This window comes from Girardinichthys multiradiatus, chromosome X (genome assembly GCF_021462225.1).
Source record: "Girardinichthys multiradiatus isolate DD_20200921_A chromosome X, DD_fGirMul_XY1, whole genome shotgun sequence".
Classification (NCBI taxonomy): domain Eukaryota; kingdom Metazoa; phylum Chordata; class Actinopteri; order Cyprinodontiformes; family Goodeidae; genus Girardinichthys; species Girardinichthys multiradiatus.
The window spans coordinates 34,102,210-34,121,711 of record NC_061817.1 but is presented as its reverse complement, the minus strand read 5'-3'; the positions used below and the strand labels follow the sequence as shown (position 1 = coordinate 34,121,711).

Genomic DNA, 19,502 nt, shown 5'->3' with positions numbered 1-19,502 from the left:
ATCTATTTTTTCTACAGCTGGACTGTAAAAAAAATCAGCAAGAAGAAGATTTCAGAGACCAGTTAGATGTAAATTAGGTCACATCATAATTTCTTATAAAATAAATTTGGGACTAAACTCAAGTGTGAGAATTTATCCAGCTTATGAACAAGACTTAATGTGGAGGAAAAAAAACACTCCTGATACCTGTAGCAGGGAGGCAGTGCTGTTTATCTGTACTGGCTGAATTGGGGGGACCGTGTGGATTGTGGGGGCTCCCGAGCTGTACAGGGTGGTGGGGTGAGGCAGGTGAGAGCCGGGTGACACAACGCTGTAGGCAGGAGGAACCGGGGTCATCTGGCTCTGGAGGAGCTGCAGTATCACATTGATATCTGCAGTCATACGGGTCTCCAGTCTGGCAGGATATAAATGAATCACATAGTAGATGTAAGCCAGAGAAAATGTGACTGCATACTGACACACCACACCACACAGCAGGGGGTATAGCTCAGTGGTAGAGCATTTGACTGCAGATCAAGAGGTCCCCGGTTCAAATCCGGATGCCCCCTAACTATTTTCATTCTCATTCTAAAGCCTGGATCAGATCCACAGTACCTGTTAAGTTGAGCCTGCAGGATCTCCAGTCTTGATTCAAGCTCCCGGGGGCGATCCTCAGCACAGAACAAAGGCTGAAAACCAACTTTCACTGCAGACTGCCTTCTTTGGTTTTCTGACAGCTGGCTGGATCTGCGGTCGGACCAGTAGCCATACAAGCCTGACATGCTGATAGGGGGCGCTGCTGCACAATTTCAGAAAACAAAAACAATGCTGTCTTCACTCTTTTGTTTCAAATTTACATTTAAAATGTACTTTTCCTCTTCTGTACATTATATGTCAAATATGCCTTTGCACATATATGACATATTTGATTTGGTTTAATGTTACATTCTATTTCTGTGGTTGAAGTTGTGTGCATGCAAACATTTATATCCCCTTTTGTAGTTCTTGAATAAAACGTCTCAACTAATAAAATGTTCCAAATTATTTTACATTTAGACAAAAAAATTACAGAAAACTAAACACTTGCAAAATGATTCTTACCCCTTGAATTTTTTCAAATGTGTCACATTAAAACCACAAACTTCAGTAGATTTTAATGAGACCAACACAAAGAAGCACATAGTTGTAGTAATAACAACAAATTTAAGAGTGGTGTGAAACTAATACTGCACATTGCCATGTTCCTACCATTCCCAACAAAAAAAAAACATGGTGGTGGCAGCATCATGATGTGGGGAAAGGGCAATTCTGGAAGACGACGCTACACAATTCTTGAGACTTGGGCGAAGGTGCAAAACCGGTAGAGACAAACCCCAAAAGATTTGCAGCTAAAACTGCAGTGAAAGGGGATGCTGCAGAGTATTTGCTCAGAGTTGCTGAAGACAAATGCACCTGCATACTTTTCAGATTTGTAATTGTTAAAAACAATGCCTCACTTTTCCTCCACTTCAGAATTATACAGTACTTTGTGTCAGTCTATTAAATAAAATCCCACTGAAATACATTAAAGTTTATGGTTATAACCTGAGAAATGTGAAAAACTTCAAGGGCTGTGAATACTTTTGCAAGGCACCGTATGATGAAGGCATTGTTGGTACCTGAGTATGGAGAGCCTCCAAGATCCACAGCCTGTCCCATTAGAGCAGGTCCACAGTGGGGCCGGATGTTGACCACTGAAGGTTGGTAGTCTCTGGTGTCAGGCCCATGGACGTACAGCTCCCCTTTGTGTTGAGCAGGCTTTATTTCCTCATCACTAGACTGGGAACAAACACTGGCACTGCTGCAGAGATCTTCCCAATGAGTCCCTGCCACCATTCCCCGCCGGTGGTTTACTGTTAGACGCGACTGATCTGGGTAGGAGTCCTCATGATCCATCCCATCTGTGTGGATAAAAACCACACATTAGGAGATGATGGAGACAAACAATTAGATGAAATGTCTTTCCCATCGCTCACCTGGCCTGTTCCGACGCCGCAGGGAGCTTCTCCGATGCCTTGTCAGTCGGCAGCCACACTCAGAGTTCCTGCTCGGGGTTGGCTGGTTTATTCTGTCTGCCTGAGTCATATTAGTTTCAGTCATTTCAAAACCCAAATGGTACATTGCTTAACAATCACATCGTATTTCTTTGATATTTGGTGAATGTATCCTAAGTAGTTTTTCATTGATTTTGCTACAAATGTACACTTTGTTTAGGCCTGGAAGACATACAATGTATAACAGTTAATCTCCATACCTGTTGAAGACTTTTATGTCTAAATGTGGTGAGTGGACCTTTTTCTACGTTTACGTGTGTACATAGGCTTATATATGAGCAAATACAATTTATATAGTTGTATTTTCTATTCTTCTGTACAAACATAACAACCATGCTCGTGGTTAAGAATATTCACAAACATTTGCTAAGATTCTAAAGTGATAAAACAATTATACTTTCTTACTTAGATGATATGAAGAAGATCAAGAGCTTTCTAAAGAAGAGCTCAAAAGGTCACCTTGGGGTTAATAATGGTGAAGCATATGAGCCGAGAATGAAGTTTTACAGCGCACAAACCTTTTTGTAGGACACAGGGAAGAAGTCAGCAAAGACCTGATGCACAGGATCTGAGAGACGTATCATTCTTTAGTTAATAATTTACTATGTGCCACAATAGCTCTTGGGTATCAACTCTAAAACACAAATTTCTACCTCACCAATGTTAAGATCCTATTTCCGGTCTTTCAAACTATGTTCTTTTGATACTTCTCATTGGGTCAGCTGAAGAAATTACAACAAATCTTATCTTCATGACAGACTACTAGTAAAGGAGAGAATAAGACTCATGTAAAACTGGATTTTTGCTAAAGTGTCTGTTTTATGTCAACACAAAATTGGTTCATCCCTTGACTTTGGAAGAATTGTTTTGCCTGAATGATTTACTGGTTAGAGTTGAGTGCCTTAATATATAAAAATATAAATCCCCTGAAAATGGTCAGATACTGTACTGAAAATAAGCAAAAAAGTACACAAAGTCTGAAAAAGAAACGTTGAAAAATTGCCAGAAAAAAAATGTTGATCAGAAAAACTTTAAAAGATCACAAGAAAGAGTGGCTCACTGGAATCAAAATATAAAGAAATGATTCAGGAGTTCCCCTTAGATTCACCATTTATTCATATTATATACCTTTGTAGAATAATTCAGTAAGTTCAAGAGAAACCATTATTAGTAATAAAATAATTTTTATGTTATGAGTGACATTTCCCTCTTGTGGTACTCACATCTCTTAGGTTGAAGGTAATCTCCAAATTGCTCCAAAAGGTGTCAACAAAGTCAGGATACATCTCCAGCACCTCCAGCAAGTCATCCCTCAGGATCTTGTGAAGGTCACAGTAGGTTAGAGCCCTAACGTCAGCGCTGGATTTCCCTGGCCTCCCATAAACATGGTTTGGTTCACCAAAGATGTCATTCTTTCCTGCAAATATAAAATAAAAAAATCACAGCAAAATGCTTTAGTTACTGGGTAAAGCAGCACTTTAGTAGTGAGTACAATGATTTATAAATGTAATTTTAAATACAAAACCACCCTGTAATCCACCCTGATCTGCAGCAGAACTAATTAACAGTCCTCACAAACGTGGCTATGAAAGAAGTGACCTAGGCAGCCTGGATCTGAGTGCTTGCCCTATTGATGATCAATGTGGTTGTGAAATGAAAATGGAGCTGTGCCCAAACACCTCTGGCTGCACAACACAGAAAATGCATGCTGTTATAATGTAAAGGCTCAGATGGCGCTATGGCTAGAGGTGTTAAATAAAAAAATAAAAAAACATGACAGAATGACATTAAAGTCCATTGCTTAGAAATATATGTGACTGAAATATCTGCAGCTCACCCAGTATGGCCACCACTACATTGTCCCTCAAAATCTCTATTGACCCCCTGGAAATGAAGTAGATTGCTGTGAGAATGTCCCCACTGTGAACAAGGGTGTCACCCGGTGGAGCGTGGGTCGTCCTGAATCGCATTGCAAGAGCACGCAGGCAGCCTTTGTTGGCACCCCGAAAAGCTTTGCAGTTCTGCAGCAAGCTGCGGTGCAGATGAAGGCAAATGTCAGCTTGCAGGCATTCAGGGAAACCCTTTAAGACCTGCAAGAAAACAAAAGGCCTTGAGATTAGGTGCTGTTTGTCACAGTGTAATTTAAAATCAAGTCTTCTATGTGTGCAAACTGGTAGAGGAAACAAAACCCAGGGATAAAGAACATGAGCAATTTGTCAGGGCATTAGATCCTACTGATTTTCAATTCTCACATTAATTTGGCTAGCCAGGTCACTCTCTGAAGCACATCATTACTAGAAAGTAGGTCGACAACTTCAGTAAAGAACTTTCACAATTAAGGGAGCATCCAGATTTGAACTGGGGACCTTTTAATGTGCAGTCAAATGCTCTACCACTGAACTATACCCCCTGGCTTACTGAAAGCACATTAGTAAAAACACAAGGATCATCCTTGATACAAACGTGAAGGACAAATGATGGAAAACTGGGTCAACACAGCAGAACAGAACATTGCAAACACACTGTGGTCAAGCAAAATTAGTTATGCAAGTTAATGCAATAAATGGACTGTAAAAATCCCTGCAAGGCCAGCAAGAGCTGCAATAGATGCCAGACAGTGTAATGCATCCTTGTTACAAAATACACAACATACTTTTTTACTATAAAAAATGCTTTACAAGCAATGTTCTGCGTGCAACATAAATGCTTATAATAAATGTATGTTTCTGCATTCAAATATCCAAAATAATCATTTGATTTCTGGACATATTTTGACACCAGGAAGACACATACACTGTTAAATTCTCTTTAATTTTAAAATATGTTCACCATGAAAACACTAAAAGCAAAATGTGTGCGTTCTAAACTTTTTGTAGGAACCCTAACAAATGGAGCTTGCACTTTCTACGTTTGCAGGACAAAATGGTCTCAGTACAAAATGACAAAAGAAGAAGAGTCACATTTAAACTTCTGGATCTGTAGTTACATGATCCAATAAGCTCTGAATATGGATTAAAAACCTAAAAAACATTGTTTAAAAGATTAAATTTAGTCTGAACACTATTGCCTAAATGTTTAAAAAATTCTTTACTTAAAGAACTATTTAATTTAACCTCAGAAAAGGCTTAAATTATACCAAATAAACAATTTGGAAAACAGCAAAGGAGAAAAGTCTAACGCTGTGCTCTATTTGTACTTGGAAGATGTTTATTTTAGGGTTCCCAGTTGAAATACAAGAATGCTCCCAAAATCGATTTCAATATGACTGTCACACATATAAAAAGCCTGCAATCATAACTACAATTTTGAAGTTGCAGTTATTTATTCGCACTTCTGATGGGTTGTATCTAAATTAATCAGTAGGAAACATAGTACTGTAGAACCTCTACCTATGAACACGATCCTTTAGTGCTTGGAAGCAGAAAATTGGGAGATTGTTTTTGCCTTTCATTGCTAATAGTAGTTAGCACCGCAACAATGAGCAAGTCCAACTTTTACTGAATTACAACTAGAACAAGCTTATCTCGAGTTGGACAAAATTACCAGATCTGTGCTCTAACTTCCAGGAAAACACACACAGCATAACATCCCATGCAGAATACATGCAAGACATGTAGGATACAGTGTACAAAAAAAAATAGGGATGTGCAACTAAATGGATCTAATTCCAGACACCACTAAATAACTTTGTCACATTAGAAAAAATGGTTAAGAACCAAAATGATAACTCATAAGTGAATAATTGTATTAAAAAGAACCCTGCAACAATATATATTTCACATGCATTATTAACAAAAAGTGACAGACTTCCACCTAAATGCTGAACTCTGCTCTCATATGAGCTTGTAATTGAAAATCGCTCACAGCATTCATGTCGATGCCATTGGTGTAGGACCAGGCATGCTGAAAGTACTCCTCCAGCCTTTGTCTCAGGCCTCCTGGAATCTGGTGGAAGCGAATGAACTCTTTGACCCGCAGCATCTGAGTGTGGTACCGGGCAGTGCCAGAATACAGTCTCTGAATAATGGCAGACACGTTCCCAAAGATGCTGGCATACATTAGAGCTGAAAGGGACACGGGACAGAAATACAAAACCCTTTGTTAGTATATGAATGTCATTTTATATCAGTCATAGACTACTGTTAAAATGCCAGGAGAACTACTGATCCAGATAATGTTTTAGGGTTTTATAAACATTTAACTCTATGAAAGCAAATCATAAATTAGCAAAAATAAACAAATTAGCAAATAAATGTGGACTGATTTAAAATTTTCTGATAGCACAACATAATACTGCCTGTACTTTTGTGGAACTAATAGATTACTTTTTCAGGAACTTAGAGGTTACTATTGGAACTTTCCTACAATTTACCTTCATGGAACTTTAAAGGAACTTACCAGGTTCTGTCCTAAAACTTACCAGGTACTTACGTGGACCTTTCATGGAAGTAAGCAAATTCTATGTATGTTCAATGAAAGTTCCATGAAAATGTCTGGAAGGTTCAATTACAATCAAAATACCAGGTAGTTCCACGAAAGTACCTGGTAAGTTCCATGAAACTACCTTCTAAGCTTCAGGAAAGCAGCTGATAAATTCCATTAAAGTCCACTGAAGAACCTTATCAGTATCCATGAAGGTTCCATGAAAGAGCCTAGTAGGTTCAATGAAAGCAACTAGTTAGTTCAGTGAAAGTACCGGATTATTTACATAAAAACTTGAAGAAAGTACCTGGTAGGTTTTTAGAAAGTACTTGGCAAGGTCCACAAAAGTTCCATTAATTCCTGCTAAATTCCATGAATGGACCTGGTAAAATTTTGGAAAGTACTTAGTAAGTTCCAGGACGTCCATAAAAGTTTTAGGAAAATACCAGATAAGTATCCAGTAAGTTCCAGGAAATAACCTTTAAGTTATTGAAATGTAACCTCTGAGTTCCAGGAAAGTACCTAGTAAGGTCCATGAAAGTTCTAGGAAAGTACCAGATTTAAAAAACGTACCTGGTAAGTTCCAGAAAAGTTCCAGAAAATAACCTCTACGTGGTTAAAATGTAACGTCCAAATTCCAGGAAAGTACGGATTGTATTATGTAGTGCTACCAACATTCACACTGCACAAGTGTTTTTTTTCCAAAAGAGTCTTTACCACTTTACTCACAGCCAATGAGCATGACACAGATGGAGAAGATCTTCTCTGGGTTGGTGTTGGGTGAGACATTGCCAAATCCCACACTGGTCAGGCTGCTGAAGGTGAAATATAAAGCTGTGACATACTTGTCTTTAATGGAGGGGCCTGAGTTTCTGTCACTGGTGTTGTAGTGTTTCCCTATCTGGTCAGCCAGGTTGTCAAGCCAACCGATCTTCATGCCGCCGATGCGTTCGGAGCCTGTGCGCTCCACGTTGCCGATGGCGTACCAGATGCAGGCCAGCCAGTGGGCAATGAGGGCGAATGTGCACATGAGGAGGAAAAGAACGGCAGCTCCATATTCAGAGTAACGATCTAACTTCCTTGCCACTCGCACCAGCCTCAAAAGTCTGGCTGTCTTCAGTAATCCAATCAGAGTAGTTTGAGTCTGTGGCTCCGTCTGCTGGTACAAGCAAGGTCATGTTAGAGTTAGAACAGAAAATTATTTGCTAATCATGCAGTTCTAACTTTTTGTCCAGCTGAACAGTTTTAGCATGCATGTGGTAAGCTCAAGTTGCTGAAAAATTGCTGAGAGACACCAAGTAACACAAGACCATACCCATGTTTTGGATCATTATTTTGCTAATAAAAATGCCCCAATGATGACCCATTTTCACTTTACTTGCAGAGGCATCCAGAGTTTATGATGCTATGGACTCTCTTTGTTTTAAGCCAGACTCACCTGGAGTGTTTGTTGCCAAAAGGCTCAAAGATTTGTTTAATCTGACAAAAGCGTATGGTTTCAGTTAAAGTCCCAGTAGAGTTTAACAAATTCCACACATTTGTGATGGTGGGACATAAAAAGCTTTTTCTTGGCATGCTTTTCGGTTAACCGGCTGGCATGTAGACAGGGTCTAGTTGTTAAAGAGACTTGGTGAGCACAAGATGCAGCTCTAACCTGCAGTTTTAGGGCAGCGAGTGAGCTTTCTAGGTTATTGTTAACCTACCTTATCATCATCCTCACTGTGTGTGGTGGCAAGATAAATTTGGTCCAACCTTGTTTGTCACAGGTCCAGACGTTTTAATTAATTTTGATATTGCTGTGCCAGTAGACATGGTTAAGGTGAGTAGATATTTTCCTGCAGACAATTTCTGATTTATGAAGATCAACACACATATGCACCACCAAAAAAGCATGTTCTCTTGCCTTCATCATTCTGAAGAGTGACTAAGAGAATTTGGACCACTGTACCGTGTCATATTTATACCCCAGTGAAAGAAGTCGGGATTTCTTATTAACATTTCCTGAATACTCTGACACTAACTTGGAAAAATTAAGGATGTACAAAATAATATTGTCAGTTGCATTTATTTTATAGGAGCGCCAATAATTGTATTCCCTGTGAAATTGCAGAAAAATGTGCAGGATTTTTGCCCAATGGAATAAATGCACTTGAAAAGTTTGGATTTTACTTTATTTTGTTACGCATCTCAATCTGGAGAGCCTGTAATTGTTGTGGGTGCTGATCATTAAAAACAGATTTTGTTTCTTAATGTTGTATCTTCTTCAAATATAGACCAGAACGTAAACAGACAAGGCAGCAAAGTAAAGTTGTTTATTCTCACCTCCTGTGACCCAGAGTGGGATATGAGCAGATCAAATGGGATGGCTGCAACTATATCGATAAGGAACCAGCCCTTGAAGTAGTGCTGTGCAATGCGACCCGGGTGGCTGACCACCTCGTCGTTGCTATTGACATAGGTGGTCCTGAAGTTGATGAGGATGTCCACGATGAACATGACGTCCACCACATGATCCACCACGTTAAGTGGGTTGCAGGTGTAGCCACAAGACCCTTCATCATCTTCTGCTTCATTAAGAAGGAAGGCGGCTGAGTAGGGAGTGAAGATGGCCGTGTAGATGACCAGCAGAAGGATGACCCAGTCCCACACAGCTTTAAAGGGGCTGTAGTGAAGGATGGTCCACTTGTGGATCCGTGGGGCCTGCAGCTTGTATTCAGGCAGCACATCAGCACCAAGGGACAACACCTAACGGTTACAAAATGGATATATTCTAATTCTCCAAACACCACATAATTTTACTGATCAAATAAATCAGTCATCATTACTCTGCAAAAATTGTGAAATTGTACTTGGTAACACAAAACAATAAAACAAGCAAACATTTGTGTAATATAGTGACATAATTGGCAGACAGGTTGCACTTAAACAAAACAAAATAACCATTTTCTCTCGAAGTTAATGCTGCTTTCAGTTTGATTGAGGTAGACACATTAAAGACTTTAAAACTGGTCAATACAATGTGATTAAAAAAAACAACAGTTCTCTTGATGTCAACTGCAAACAAAAATAAAAAAACATCTACAAGAAAATAGCACAGGTTGTATCACAGTCCCATGATATTTCTCAAAGACTAAACAAAATACTAGAGTTCCTCTCATTTGTGTGCAAGTTTGCTTAGATCTGTATAAAAGAAGGGCAGCAATGAATATTTAAAGACCTAGAGGTGAATGTGAGAACAAAATCCTTATTTGTCTGTCACTTTTGTACCTGAACTGTTTGTAAAAGAAAGATATATGTAGATTATACAATAAGTACAACTCTGATCCAAAAAGAGTGATAGCTGTTCACACCTACCGCATTAATCGGCATGTTTTAGGGCAGCGCTTAATTAGTCCCACTTGCTTGTGCAACAGATTAGAAACTAATACAACCCCCTCGCTTTAGAGAGGGAAAGTGAACACACAAATCTCATTAAAACTTCTCTTAGGCATCTGTCAAGTGCCATGCCAACAAAAAAAAGTTAAAAACAGTAAGTCAGCAATGAGTGAGATCCAACTGACCGGTACTACAATGAGAGACTCCGCGTCCCGGTTCTCATCCTGATGCTGATAACAGGAACAAACTCGCCTGTAGGCTTGTTCTGTGGAGACCATCTCTTTTCCTGCATCACCTTCTAGCAGTAAAATTTCCATTAAACGACTGTCCTGTTCTGGTTGCAAAGTCAGTCTCATCCAGTGGCTCTTGTAACTGTTCACTTTAAGGCACTTTCTCACCTGCCTGAGTGCGACATGTAACCCCCCCCCCCCTATTTTGTGTCGAACATGTGACAGCTCCAGCCAGCGTTCTGGTCAATCAGGGTCCTGGGTAAGTGCTGGTATCGACTGGGTTCCATATAGAGAAGTGAGATTAGTTAATTCATGAAAACAGCAAGGTCAGGCCAAATGATCAGTACAAATGAGAACAGGCTTTAAATGCACCATTTAGGCAAGGATAATTAGGAGTAAAAACAGCTGGATTTGCAAATGAGAATAGTTGCAGAGTCTCTTCAACCCTGTTTCACCAAAACTGTATTTGATGGAACCCAGTATTTCAGGATATCATCTAATTGCACTTGTACAGTGTATTGCAAAATAATTTATACCCCTTTAACTTTTTCACTGTTTGTCATATTAAAACCACAAACTTCAGTGTATTTCTTTGGGATTTTAAGTGACAGAATAATAAGAACTTATGATTGGGAAGTGGAAGGAAAATGATACAGGTGTATAAAAATCTTTACAAATATTTGAAAAGTATGGCTTACTTTTGGGTTCAGCCTCTCTAAGCCAATACTTTGTAGAGAAATCTGTTTTGCTGGAATTACAACAGCAAATCTTTGCACATCCAGAAACTGAACTTTGTCACCAGTCTTCTCTGCAAATTATCTCAAGCTCGGTCAGATTGGATGGAAAGCCCCAATGCATGAGGCAGTTACCAAAGGGTGATATTTATAGGTTTTATTATACTGCCACAAATAGTGTTTAGCAAGTATCATCTAACCGGAGCACCTTCTTCCAGATGATCACTGTGTCTCATATATGGCTTGTCACAGACTGCAAACAGGACTTCTTCTTCTTCTGTGTTGTTTTTTGGCAGTTGGCAAATAACTTGAAGATGTGCATTACCGCCACCGACTGGTATGGAGTGTGGTTCTTCATGGTTTTAAATCTTATTTACTATTACAACAATCAAATTCTATTTATTAATTTAGTGCTTTTGAAAAATCTAATTATAATTTGAATATGTTTGCTACCTAAACTTCTTTGCAAAGTATCTCTCAATATAAAATTTTCTTTAATACCTACAAATTCTCTCCTTAAAATTGTTCTTTCTTGTTCATATTTCTGACACTTCAATATTACATGTTCTATTGTTTCCTCCTCTCCACAATAATCACATTTTCCTGTATTATATTTATTTATCTTGAACAATGTAGAATTAAGTCCTGTATGTCCTAGTCTTAATCTTGTAATTAATCTTTCCTCTTTTCTACTCCTTCTTCCTGTTCTTACTTCTCCTACTATCTTGTTGATTCTGTAAAACCATCTTCCTTTCTTTTCTTCATCCCACCTTTTTTGCCACTCTTTCCTGATTCTCTGTTTAATTATATTTCTTGCCTCTGACCTACTAATATTTATTATAAAGCTAATGTTGTTTTGTGTTGCCTTCTTTGCCATCCTGTCCGCCTTCTCATTCCCTCCAACTCCTACGTGTGCTGGTACCCATAAAAACACTAATATTAATCCCATTCTTTGTATTCTAAATAAAGTAAGTTTTATTTCCAACAAAATGTCTGGTCTACCCTCTGAATGATTATGTTTTAAACTTAATAATGCTGAACTTGAGTCTGAACAAATGATTGTTTTTAATGGTTTTATATCCTCCACCCACTGCACTGCTAACAATATGGCTAATAATTCTCCTGAATATACTGATAATCCATCTGTAATTCTTTTTCCTACTTTTATTTTAAATTCTGGTATTACAAATGCTACTCCTATTTTTTCATCTGTTTTTGATGCATCTGTGTAAATCTGGACATAATGATAGTAATTGTTTACATATTCTTGTATTATACTTGAATCTAATCTACATTTTGGATCCTTTTTCTTTTTCATCAATGCCATATCCACCACTGCTTCTGGTAACAGCCACGGTGGCACTACTGGCAAAGGCAACATTAAACTTATTTCTTTTTCATATATTTGAAATTTTTCTGCTATATTATTGATAATCCAACCAAAACTCTTAACTTGTTTTTTTTCTTTTTCCCAGCATGGTTTTAAAATATCACGTGTGGGATGATCCGGATTATTGCCTTGTAAATTTATCCAGTAATTTAATGCTAACTGTTTCCTTCTTAAATCTAATGGCATCTCTCCCATCTCTACCTGAAGTGCTGCTATTGGACTGGTTCTGATTGCTCCTGTACAAATTCTTAAAGCTTGATGTTGTATATTGTCTAATTTTATAAGATGAGTGTTTGCTGTTGATCCATAAATTATACTTCCATAATCAATATTTGATCTAATTAATCCTGTATAAATTCTTTTTAATGATGTTTGATCTGCTCCCCAATCAATACCAGCCATACATCTCATAATGTTTAATATTCTTTTGCATTTATCTATGATTTTTCTATATGTACTTTCCATATAATTTTTTCATCAAACCATATACCTAAAAATTTTATATTTTTTACTTGTTCTAAAACTTGATTGTATAATTTTAGTTTTATATTTTCTCTTTTCCTTTTCTGTGTAAACACCATTACTTTTGTTTTTTCTACTGAGAATTTAAATCCCCATTGATTTGCCCATTGTTCTATTCTAATAATCTCATCCTGTATTTTCTTTTCAATAAATTTGATATTACGACCCCTTTTCCATATAGCTCCATCATCTGCAAATAGTGAGCAACCGACGTCCTTACCAATATTTTTAAATACATCATTTATCATTATAGAAAACAATAACGGACTTATAATACTTCCTTGAGGAGTACCATTATCTATTATATATTTATCTGACAATTCTTGACCAATTCTTACTTGTATTGTTCTATTTGATAAAAAATCTTTAATCCAGTTAAACATTTTTCCAGTAATACCCATTTTATTTAATTTAATTAATAATCCTTCAACCCACATCATGTCATATGCTTTTTCTATATCAAAAAATACAGCTACTACATTTTCTTTGTTTATTTGTGCTCTCCTAATTTCATATTCTAAACATAATGCAGAGTCATTTGTGCTTCTCCCTTTTCTAAACCCATTTTGATTTCTAGATATATATCCATTAATATTTAAATAATATGTTAATCTATTATTAATCATTTTTTCCATTATTTTACAAATATTTGATGTTAATGCGATTGGTCTATAATTTTCTGGTTTTGTGTTATCTTTTCCTGGTTTAGCTATTGGAATAATTATTGCTTCCTTCCAGCTCTGTGGCAGCTCTCCCTCCTCCCAGACTTTATTGTATAATTATAATATTTTGTCTTTTGCTTTGTCATTAAGATGTTCTATCATCGTATAGTAAATTTGATCTTTTCCAGGTGATGTATTTTTTGTTTTCCTGGTTACAAAGTTCAATTCTCCTTGTGTAAATGGTTCATTTATTAATTTATTTGTATCTACATTATTTTGCATTAATTCTTTATATTTCATCTTTGTGATTTCCCTACCTTTCTTTCCCTCTTCACTAATATTATTTGAACTATGAATTTTACTAAATGTTTTAGCTAATATTTCTGCTTTTTCTTTATCTTCCATTATAGTTATATTATCTATTTTTAATATAGGATATCCATATTCTTTTCTAATACCCTTCATTCTTTTAATCGTTTTCCAAATTTGATCAATTTTTGTTTCTCTCCCTACGGTATTACAAAAGTTTCTCCAATATTCTCTTTTTGTATGTTTAATGATCTTTCTTACCTTTGCCTGCTTTCTTTTGTACTCAATTAAATTCTGATAAATTGGGTTACTTTTTAACATTTTAAATGCTTTATTTCTTAATTTTATTACTTCACTACAATCTTTTGTCCACCATGGCACAATTTTTTTATCGTTCTTTCTTCCTCCTTTTTTTATTGATTCTTCTGCAGCCTGTAATATTTTTTTACAGATATTTATATTTAAACTATTTATATCAATTGACTCATCTATTTCTTCCAATTTCTTTTGACTTAAATATTTAAATTTTTCCCAATCAGCCTTATTAAAGTTCCATCTTTTATATAATCCTGTATTCCTGTTATTTATTAATATTCCTGTTATGATTTTAATGGGGTAATGATCACTACCTACTGTTGTATCTTTGTCAATGTCCCACTCACAGTTATTAGCTAAACAATTTGATATAAATGTTAAATCAATCACAGATTCTGTACCTGTTTTTACATTAATTCTTGTTCCTTTTCCATCATTTATACATACCAAATGTTTTATTTCCATTATTTCTTCAATAACTTGTCCATTTTTATCATTACATTTTCCCCATAATGTGCTGTTAGCATTAAAATCTCCACACCAGATTACTTTTCCTTCTAAGTATCCCATTAATTCATCCATCAACTCAAATGATAATATTTTACATGGATTATAAAAATTTATTATTTTACACTTTTCCTTTTTATTGTAAATTTCAACTACTATATATTCTAACTCTTTGCCTTTTCCTAATATCTGATATTGTATCCCTTCTTTTATAAATATTCCACATCCTCCTCCACTTCCTTCTTGTCTATCCCTTCTGATACTATTATACCCTTTAAACACAAAATCTAGGTTTGGCTTTAACCACGTCTCCTGTATACATATAATTTCTGGTTTTTCTTCAATTCCATCTATATACCCTTTAAATTCCTGTCCATTAGCGATTAAACTTCTTGCATTCCACTGTAATATTATCATATGTTTCTATCAGCTGGGGTTCCTCCTTGCCTTCCATCTGTTTCCAACTTTTTATTAATGTTTTCCCAAGATCCTTCTTTAAACCCTAAGAACTTTTCTGCTCCTCTGACTATTATTTTAATCTTTTCTGTTTTGTGTTTAGCCTGTTCAGTGCAGTTAATGACATAAGCTATGAATAATATCAGTTTTTCCACAGACATTGTAACATTTTCCTCTGATTCTACTTTTCTTTGTTGATAATCTTGAATCCTAATTTGACCTTCATCCCTTGATCTTTCTTTCTGTACATTTTTGACTGCTTCAGCATAGCTTATGTTTTTAGTCATTTTAATTTGTTGGATTTCTTTTGCTTTCTTCCTTACCTCACATCCCCCGAATGTAACTCTATGTTGCCCTCCACAATTGCAAAATTTTTCCTGCACTTCTTCCCCACAATCTTCAATTCTGTGATCTTCTCCACACTTTGGACATCTTTGTTTTCCTTTACAGACAGCTGCTATGTGACCATATCTCTGACATTTAAAACATCTTAGTGGTGGAGGAATGAAAGGCCTCACAGAAAAACTCAGATATCCTATTTTAACATTTTGTGGCAACACCTTTTCTTCAAAATCTATTAAAATTGACAGGCTTCCTACTCTTTCACCATTTACATTTTTTGTCAGTCTTTTGAGATTTTTTACCTTTGCACCAACAATGCTTTTTTTTAACTTGTCTATATCTTCCTCCATAGGAATGCCATAAATTACCCCCCGAATGATTTTATCTTCTCCTATAATCTTCCTCTCTGTCACTGTTTTCTTGCAAATGTTTTCCACTTGTAAAGCCTTTCTTCTTTGTTCTTCAGTTTTACACACCACCAGTATATTTCCATCTCTCAAGACCTTCACCATTTCAACATCTCCTATCTTTTTTTTAATTTCTCTAGATAGTGAAATAGGACTCAGGTTCTCTTTTTCTTCTTAATTTTTTATCTTTAATATTATTTTACATTCTTCCCTTCCGATTTTCCTCCTAACTACTCTCTCTTCTTCAGAACTGTTTTCTTCCAACTCTCTTTTATTCCTTTGGCTGTCTAACATTTTCCCTTCTTCTGCTTTACCTCTTCCGCGTCCTCTCCCTCTACTTACTGGCGTCCATTCATCAAAGTCCATATTATCCTCCTGTGTGTCCATTCTGAACCATTCACATACCAGTTTATGCCTTTTACTGCCACTTCCAAAAGTAAATAATTTCTACCACTGTGGGGTTCTAAGTAGACCAACGTTTTCAGATCGAAGTTTCGCGCCAAGATCCTGCCTCCAACCAATCCTTTTCCGGGTTCCGTTTCCTCCCCCAGTAAGGTTACCAACAAGATCAGTCAGGAAGGAACACTGGATAACTACTCACAAATGTTTTTCTGCAAACAGGACTTCTCATGGCTGAATGTTTTAAGGCTAGATTTATTGAGTGCATAAAGTATTCCACAGATACTCCCACCTGAGCAGTGGGTCTCTACATCTCGTCCAATGGCGCCACGGGCTTCTCGATTTTAAACTTCTCCACAACTTTTCTCTGACCTGTTTGTTGTGTTCTTTGGTCTTCAGGTGTCATAATCCCCACCTGTTTGTGTTTCTGTTGATTGCACGCACCTGTTTTCCATGTAAACCGTCACTTCTCATTTGTATTTAAGTTCCTGGTTTCTGTTTCCTGATTGCTGGATTCTTCTGTTGGTCCCTTGTACTGTTCCTCTGTTGCCTCCCTAAGTTTGTAAGGTCTTCATCCTTTCCATTAAAATATCTTCACTTATGTCACATCATTGCTCCAGTCTGCGCCTTGGTCCGTCTCCAACTCCACAAAACATGACAAAAGGATGCTGTTTGTTCATTAATGTTCTCTAACAAACTTCCGAGGACTTTGCAGTTGGATTTATACTGATAGTAAATTACACATAGAAGGACTATATTTACTGCCCAGCAAAGGCAATTTGTTGCACTGCATTTTATTTAGGGGTATCAAATTAAAAAGGGCTGAAGAAATGCACACTAAACTTTTACCCCATGTTTCGTTCCACTTCCCAGTTAACTGCTACATACTTGAAGTTTCTAGCTGTAATGCAACAAAATGTGAAAAACTTTAGATTTGCAAGGCACTGCAGTTCTTGGAAAAAAAAACTTTCTCTGCCAATTAAAATGAATACAGACACTAGAAATAGTAAAGTAAATAGCTTTTCAAGATCCAAGTACACGCAGGAAGGTCTTTAAATATGTACTTGCCATATTTAGCAGAAAATAAATCACTGAGGAGAAATAAAGTAAGGCCCTTGAAGGGAATAATCAGGAGTCTAAAAAAGGTCTATTATTTTAGGAGAGGGATGCTTTTTTTTGCTCCAGCTCCATAAATCTTTACACATATTTAGTGGGAAAATGCCGAATTTACAGAGTTCCTTAAATGCAACACGAAAGCTCCCACAGTGGGTGAACAGAAATGCCAGCACAGTGATGATAATATAAACACGTGAGCAAAGGTTCACTCATCCAAAAAATGTCAGGTTATTGATGTTGTGCACCACAATTTTTCATAATGATGACCAGGGAACAGGTTTGTATGCAATTGCTCTCTGTTCAGCAGAGGAAAAAATCAGTCTGTAATGATTACAGCATGTTATATCAACACCATTCAGCCTAAATATATATGATCTCAAATGCAAAGCATATGAATCTACTATCTGTACAATAACTGGAGTGTGGAGTACCCAATATAAAATATATTTTAGCATAGTATTCAGCAAATATACAGAAATAACTTAGCACAAAACCACAATTCTGAATGCACAATTTATAATTACAGTGCAAAAACCATCCACTTTCAAGCTTTGTAACTTAAAACTTTTAGTTTAGCCAATGTTTTTCCTATTTTCTGTGTACTGCAACCAATAAACATATATTTCTGCACCAACGTCCAGTGACAGTAAAGCAGAATCAAAATGCTATTTAAGTAAATAAGCTACAGATTCTGTCAACAGTGTTATTAAAATCCTTTTTAGCAGAATACTGTTTTAAAATGCAGGAAGTACAGGATATAGAGGAAACAGCAACAATCCAACAGGAATAGGGAGCTGGGGAAGAAGAAAGTAAGAGTCGGAAGAGAACAACAAGGAGCTTAAAACCCCCAAAAAGGATCAAGTACTCACAGGCTGAAGTTTCTGCTTAAAGCTCATGATGACACACTCCACAGAGTTGAAACCTGGAGAAAACTAACAATCAGATTACTTAAAAAGAGAGAGGAAAGAAGGTCTCTCTTCATGTGTTTGTATCTTACTCCCTTCTCTTCCCTCGCTTATCCTCCCTGTTCATAGCCCTGCCCTCGCCAAGGGATCCTCTTTCTAACACATAAAAAAGTATCCACTGACCCTCTGAATGACGGCATGCAGTGTGCATTCTCCGCTGGTATTTAAAAACCAATAAATTGACTAAAAATCAAACTGGGTCCTGTTTAAGGTAATAACAACAAGCGAAGTTTTGAGCTTTCTGTTCTCAGTCAACTTTAAGGTTTTTGATCTGCTTGGGAAATAATTATGTAAACATTTACATGAGGGCTTTTTTTAATGTGTTGCAATCAATACGGCATCAATAGCTGGCTGTTACAGTTAAATAACCCAGAAACAATGCTATGCTTAGCAGTGGCATGTCTTCTGGCATGTTTGAAATGCCATCTATAAACCTGGAGAAGATATAATACATTTTCGTGAAGAAAAGCTTCTTGTACAGACTGCTGCATCCTAGGTGCACAAAGCAGCATTATCACAGATCCTTCCTCCCAGCAGCTGTTACACTTTATAACATCAGGGCTGTACTGTCTCTGTACTGTCTCTAATTCTAATTCTAAGGCTTCCATTTGCCTTTCACTTTGCTGCTTGTACACCTGAATTTCCCCACTGTGGGTTAATAAAGAATATTTATATTCTATTCAGAATCACAAGATGAACAGTCTTGGAACATTTTAAAAAAGGGATAGCTTGTATTGTTTAAATCTTAAAACACATAATTTATGTCATGCAAATCACAACACCATCCAACAGTCAGCGTTTTCACTGTATAAATCTTCCTTATTAATCGTAGAGTATTTTAAGAGTTAAAAAAAGATGTAAAAAACTAAATAAACTCTAAAAGATGCATCAACAGGCATGAACATCACAGACACATCTTTTAATATAAAAATCCAAATCAATTTATGTTACTGATTTCTCTTAATTACACTGTTGCAAACCTATTTAGAGCCAGAGGGTGCCACAAAAACACATATTTTCCCTTCAAACATACTGGTGCGCTTGGGTTTCTCTAAACTTGTCTGTCTTTAACAAGCCAAAGCTGAATCCGTCACACTGTGTGATTCGCACAGACAAATCAATATGGACAAAGATCAATGATCACTTTCATTTCTCTTTTGTGAGGTATCAAATCAAAATCTAATTAGAAAAAAAATTATTATGAAACAGAACACAAGCAAGATCAAAAGTGTGCTTAAATACTGTGTTTAAAAGAAAAAACAACAACAAATGAGCTTTA

The 19,502-nt window shown here is 36.6% G+C and overlaps 1 protein-coding gene and 1 non-coding gene across 5 annotated transcripts in view; one reads left to right on the top strand and one right to left on the bottom strand.

Annotated features, from left to right (window-relative positions):
* LOC124862317 (potassium voltage-gated channel subfamily H member 6-like) overlaps window positions 1–19,502 on the bottom strand; it is a 42,041-nt gene that overhangs the window by 3,010 nt on the left and 19,529 nt on the right. Inside the window, exons 7-15 of one of the 4 annotated variants that reach the window (XM_047356155.1) lie at window positions 8,817–9,239; window positions 7,224–7,653; window positions 5,937–6,136; window positions 3,910–4,162; window positions 3,296–3,489; window positions 1,995–2,094; window positions 1,638–1,919; window positions 595–778; window positions 187–394 (exon numbers count right to left, since the gene is read on the bottom strand). In XM_047356155.1, coding sequence (XP_047212111.1) covers window positions 187–394; window positions 595–778; window positions 1,638–1,919; window positions 1,995–2,094; window positions 3,296–3,489; window positions 3,910–4,162; window positions 5,937–6,136; window positions 7,224–7,653; window positions 8,817–9,239 — 2,274 coding nt within the window. The remainder of the gene's footprint in view (window positions 1–186; window positions 395–594; window positions 779–1,637; window positions 1,920–1,994; window positions 2,095–3,295; window positions 3,490–3,909; window positions 4,163–5,936; window positions 6,137–7,223; window positions 7,654–8,816; window positions 9,240–19,502) is intronic. The other 3 variants (XM_047356157.1, XM_047356158.1, XM_047356156.1) reach the window with 3 other exon arrangements.
* trnac-gca lies at window positions 477–548 on the top strand. Its single transcript has one exon. It is a non-coding gene; the product is annotated as a tRNA-Cys (tRNA).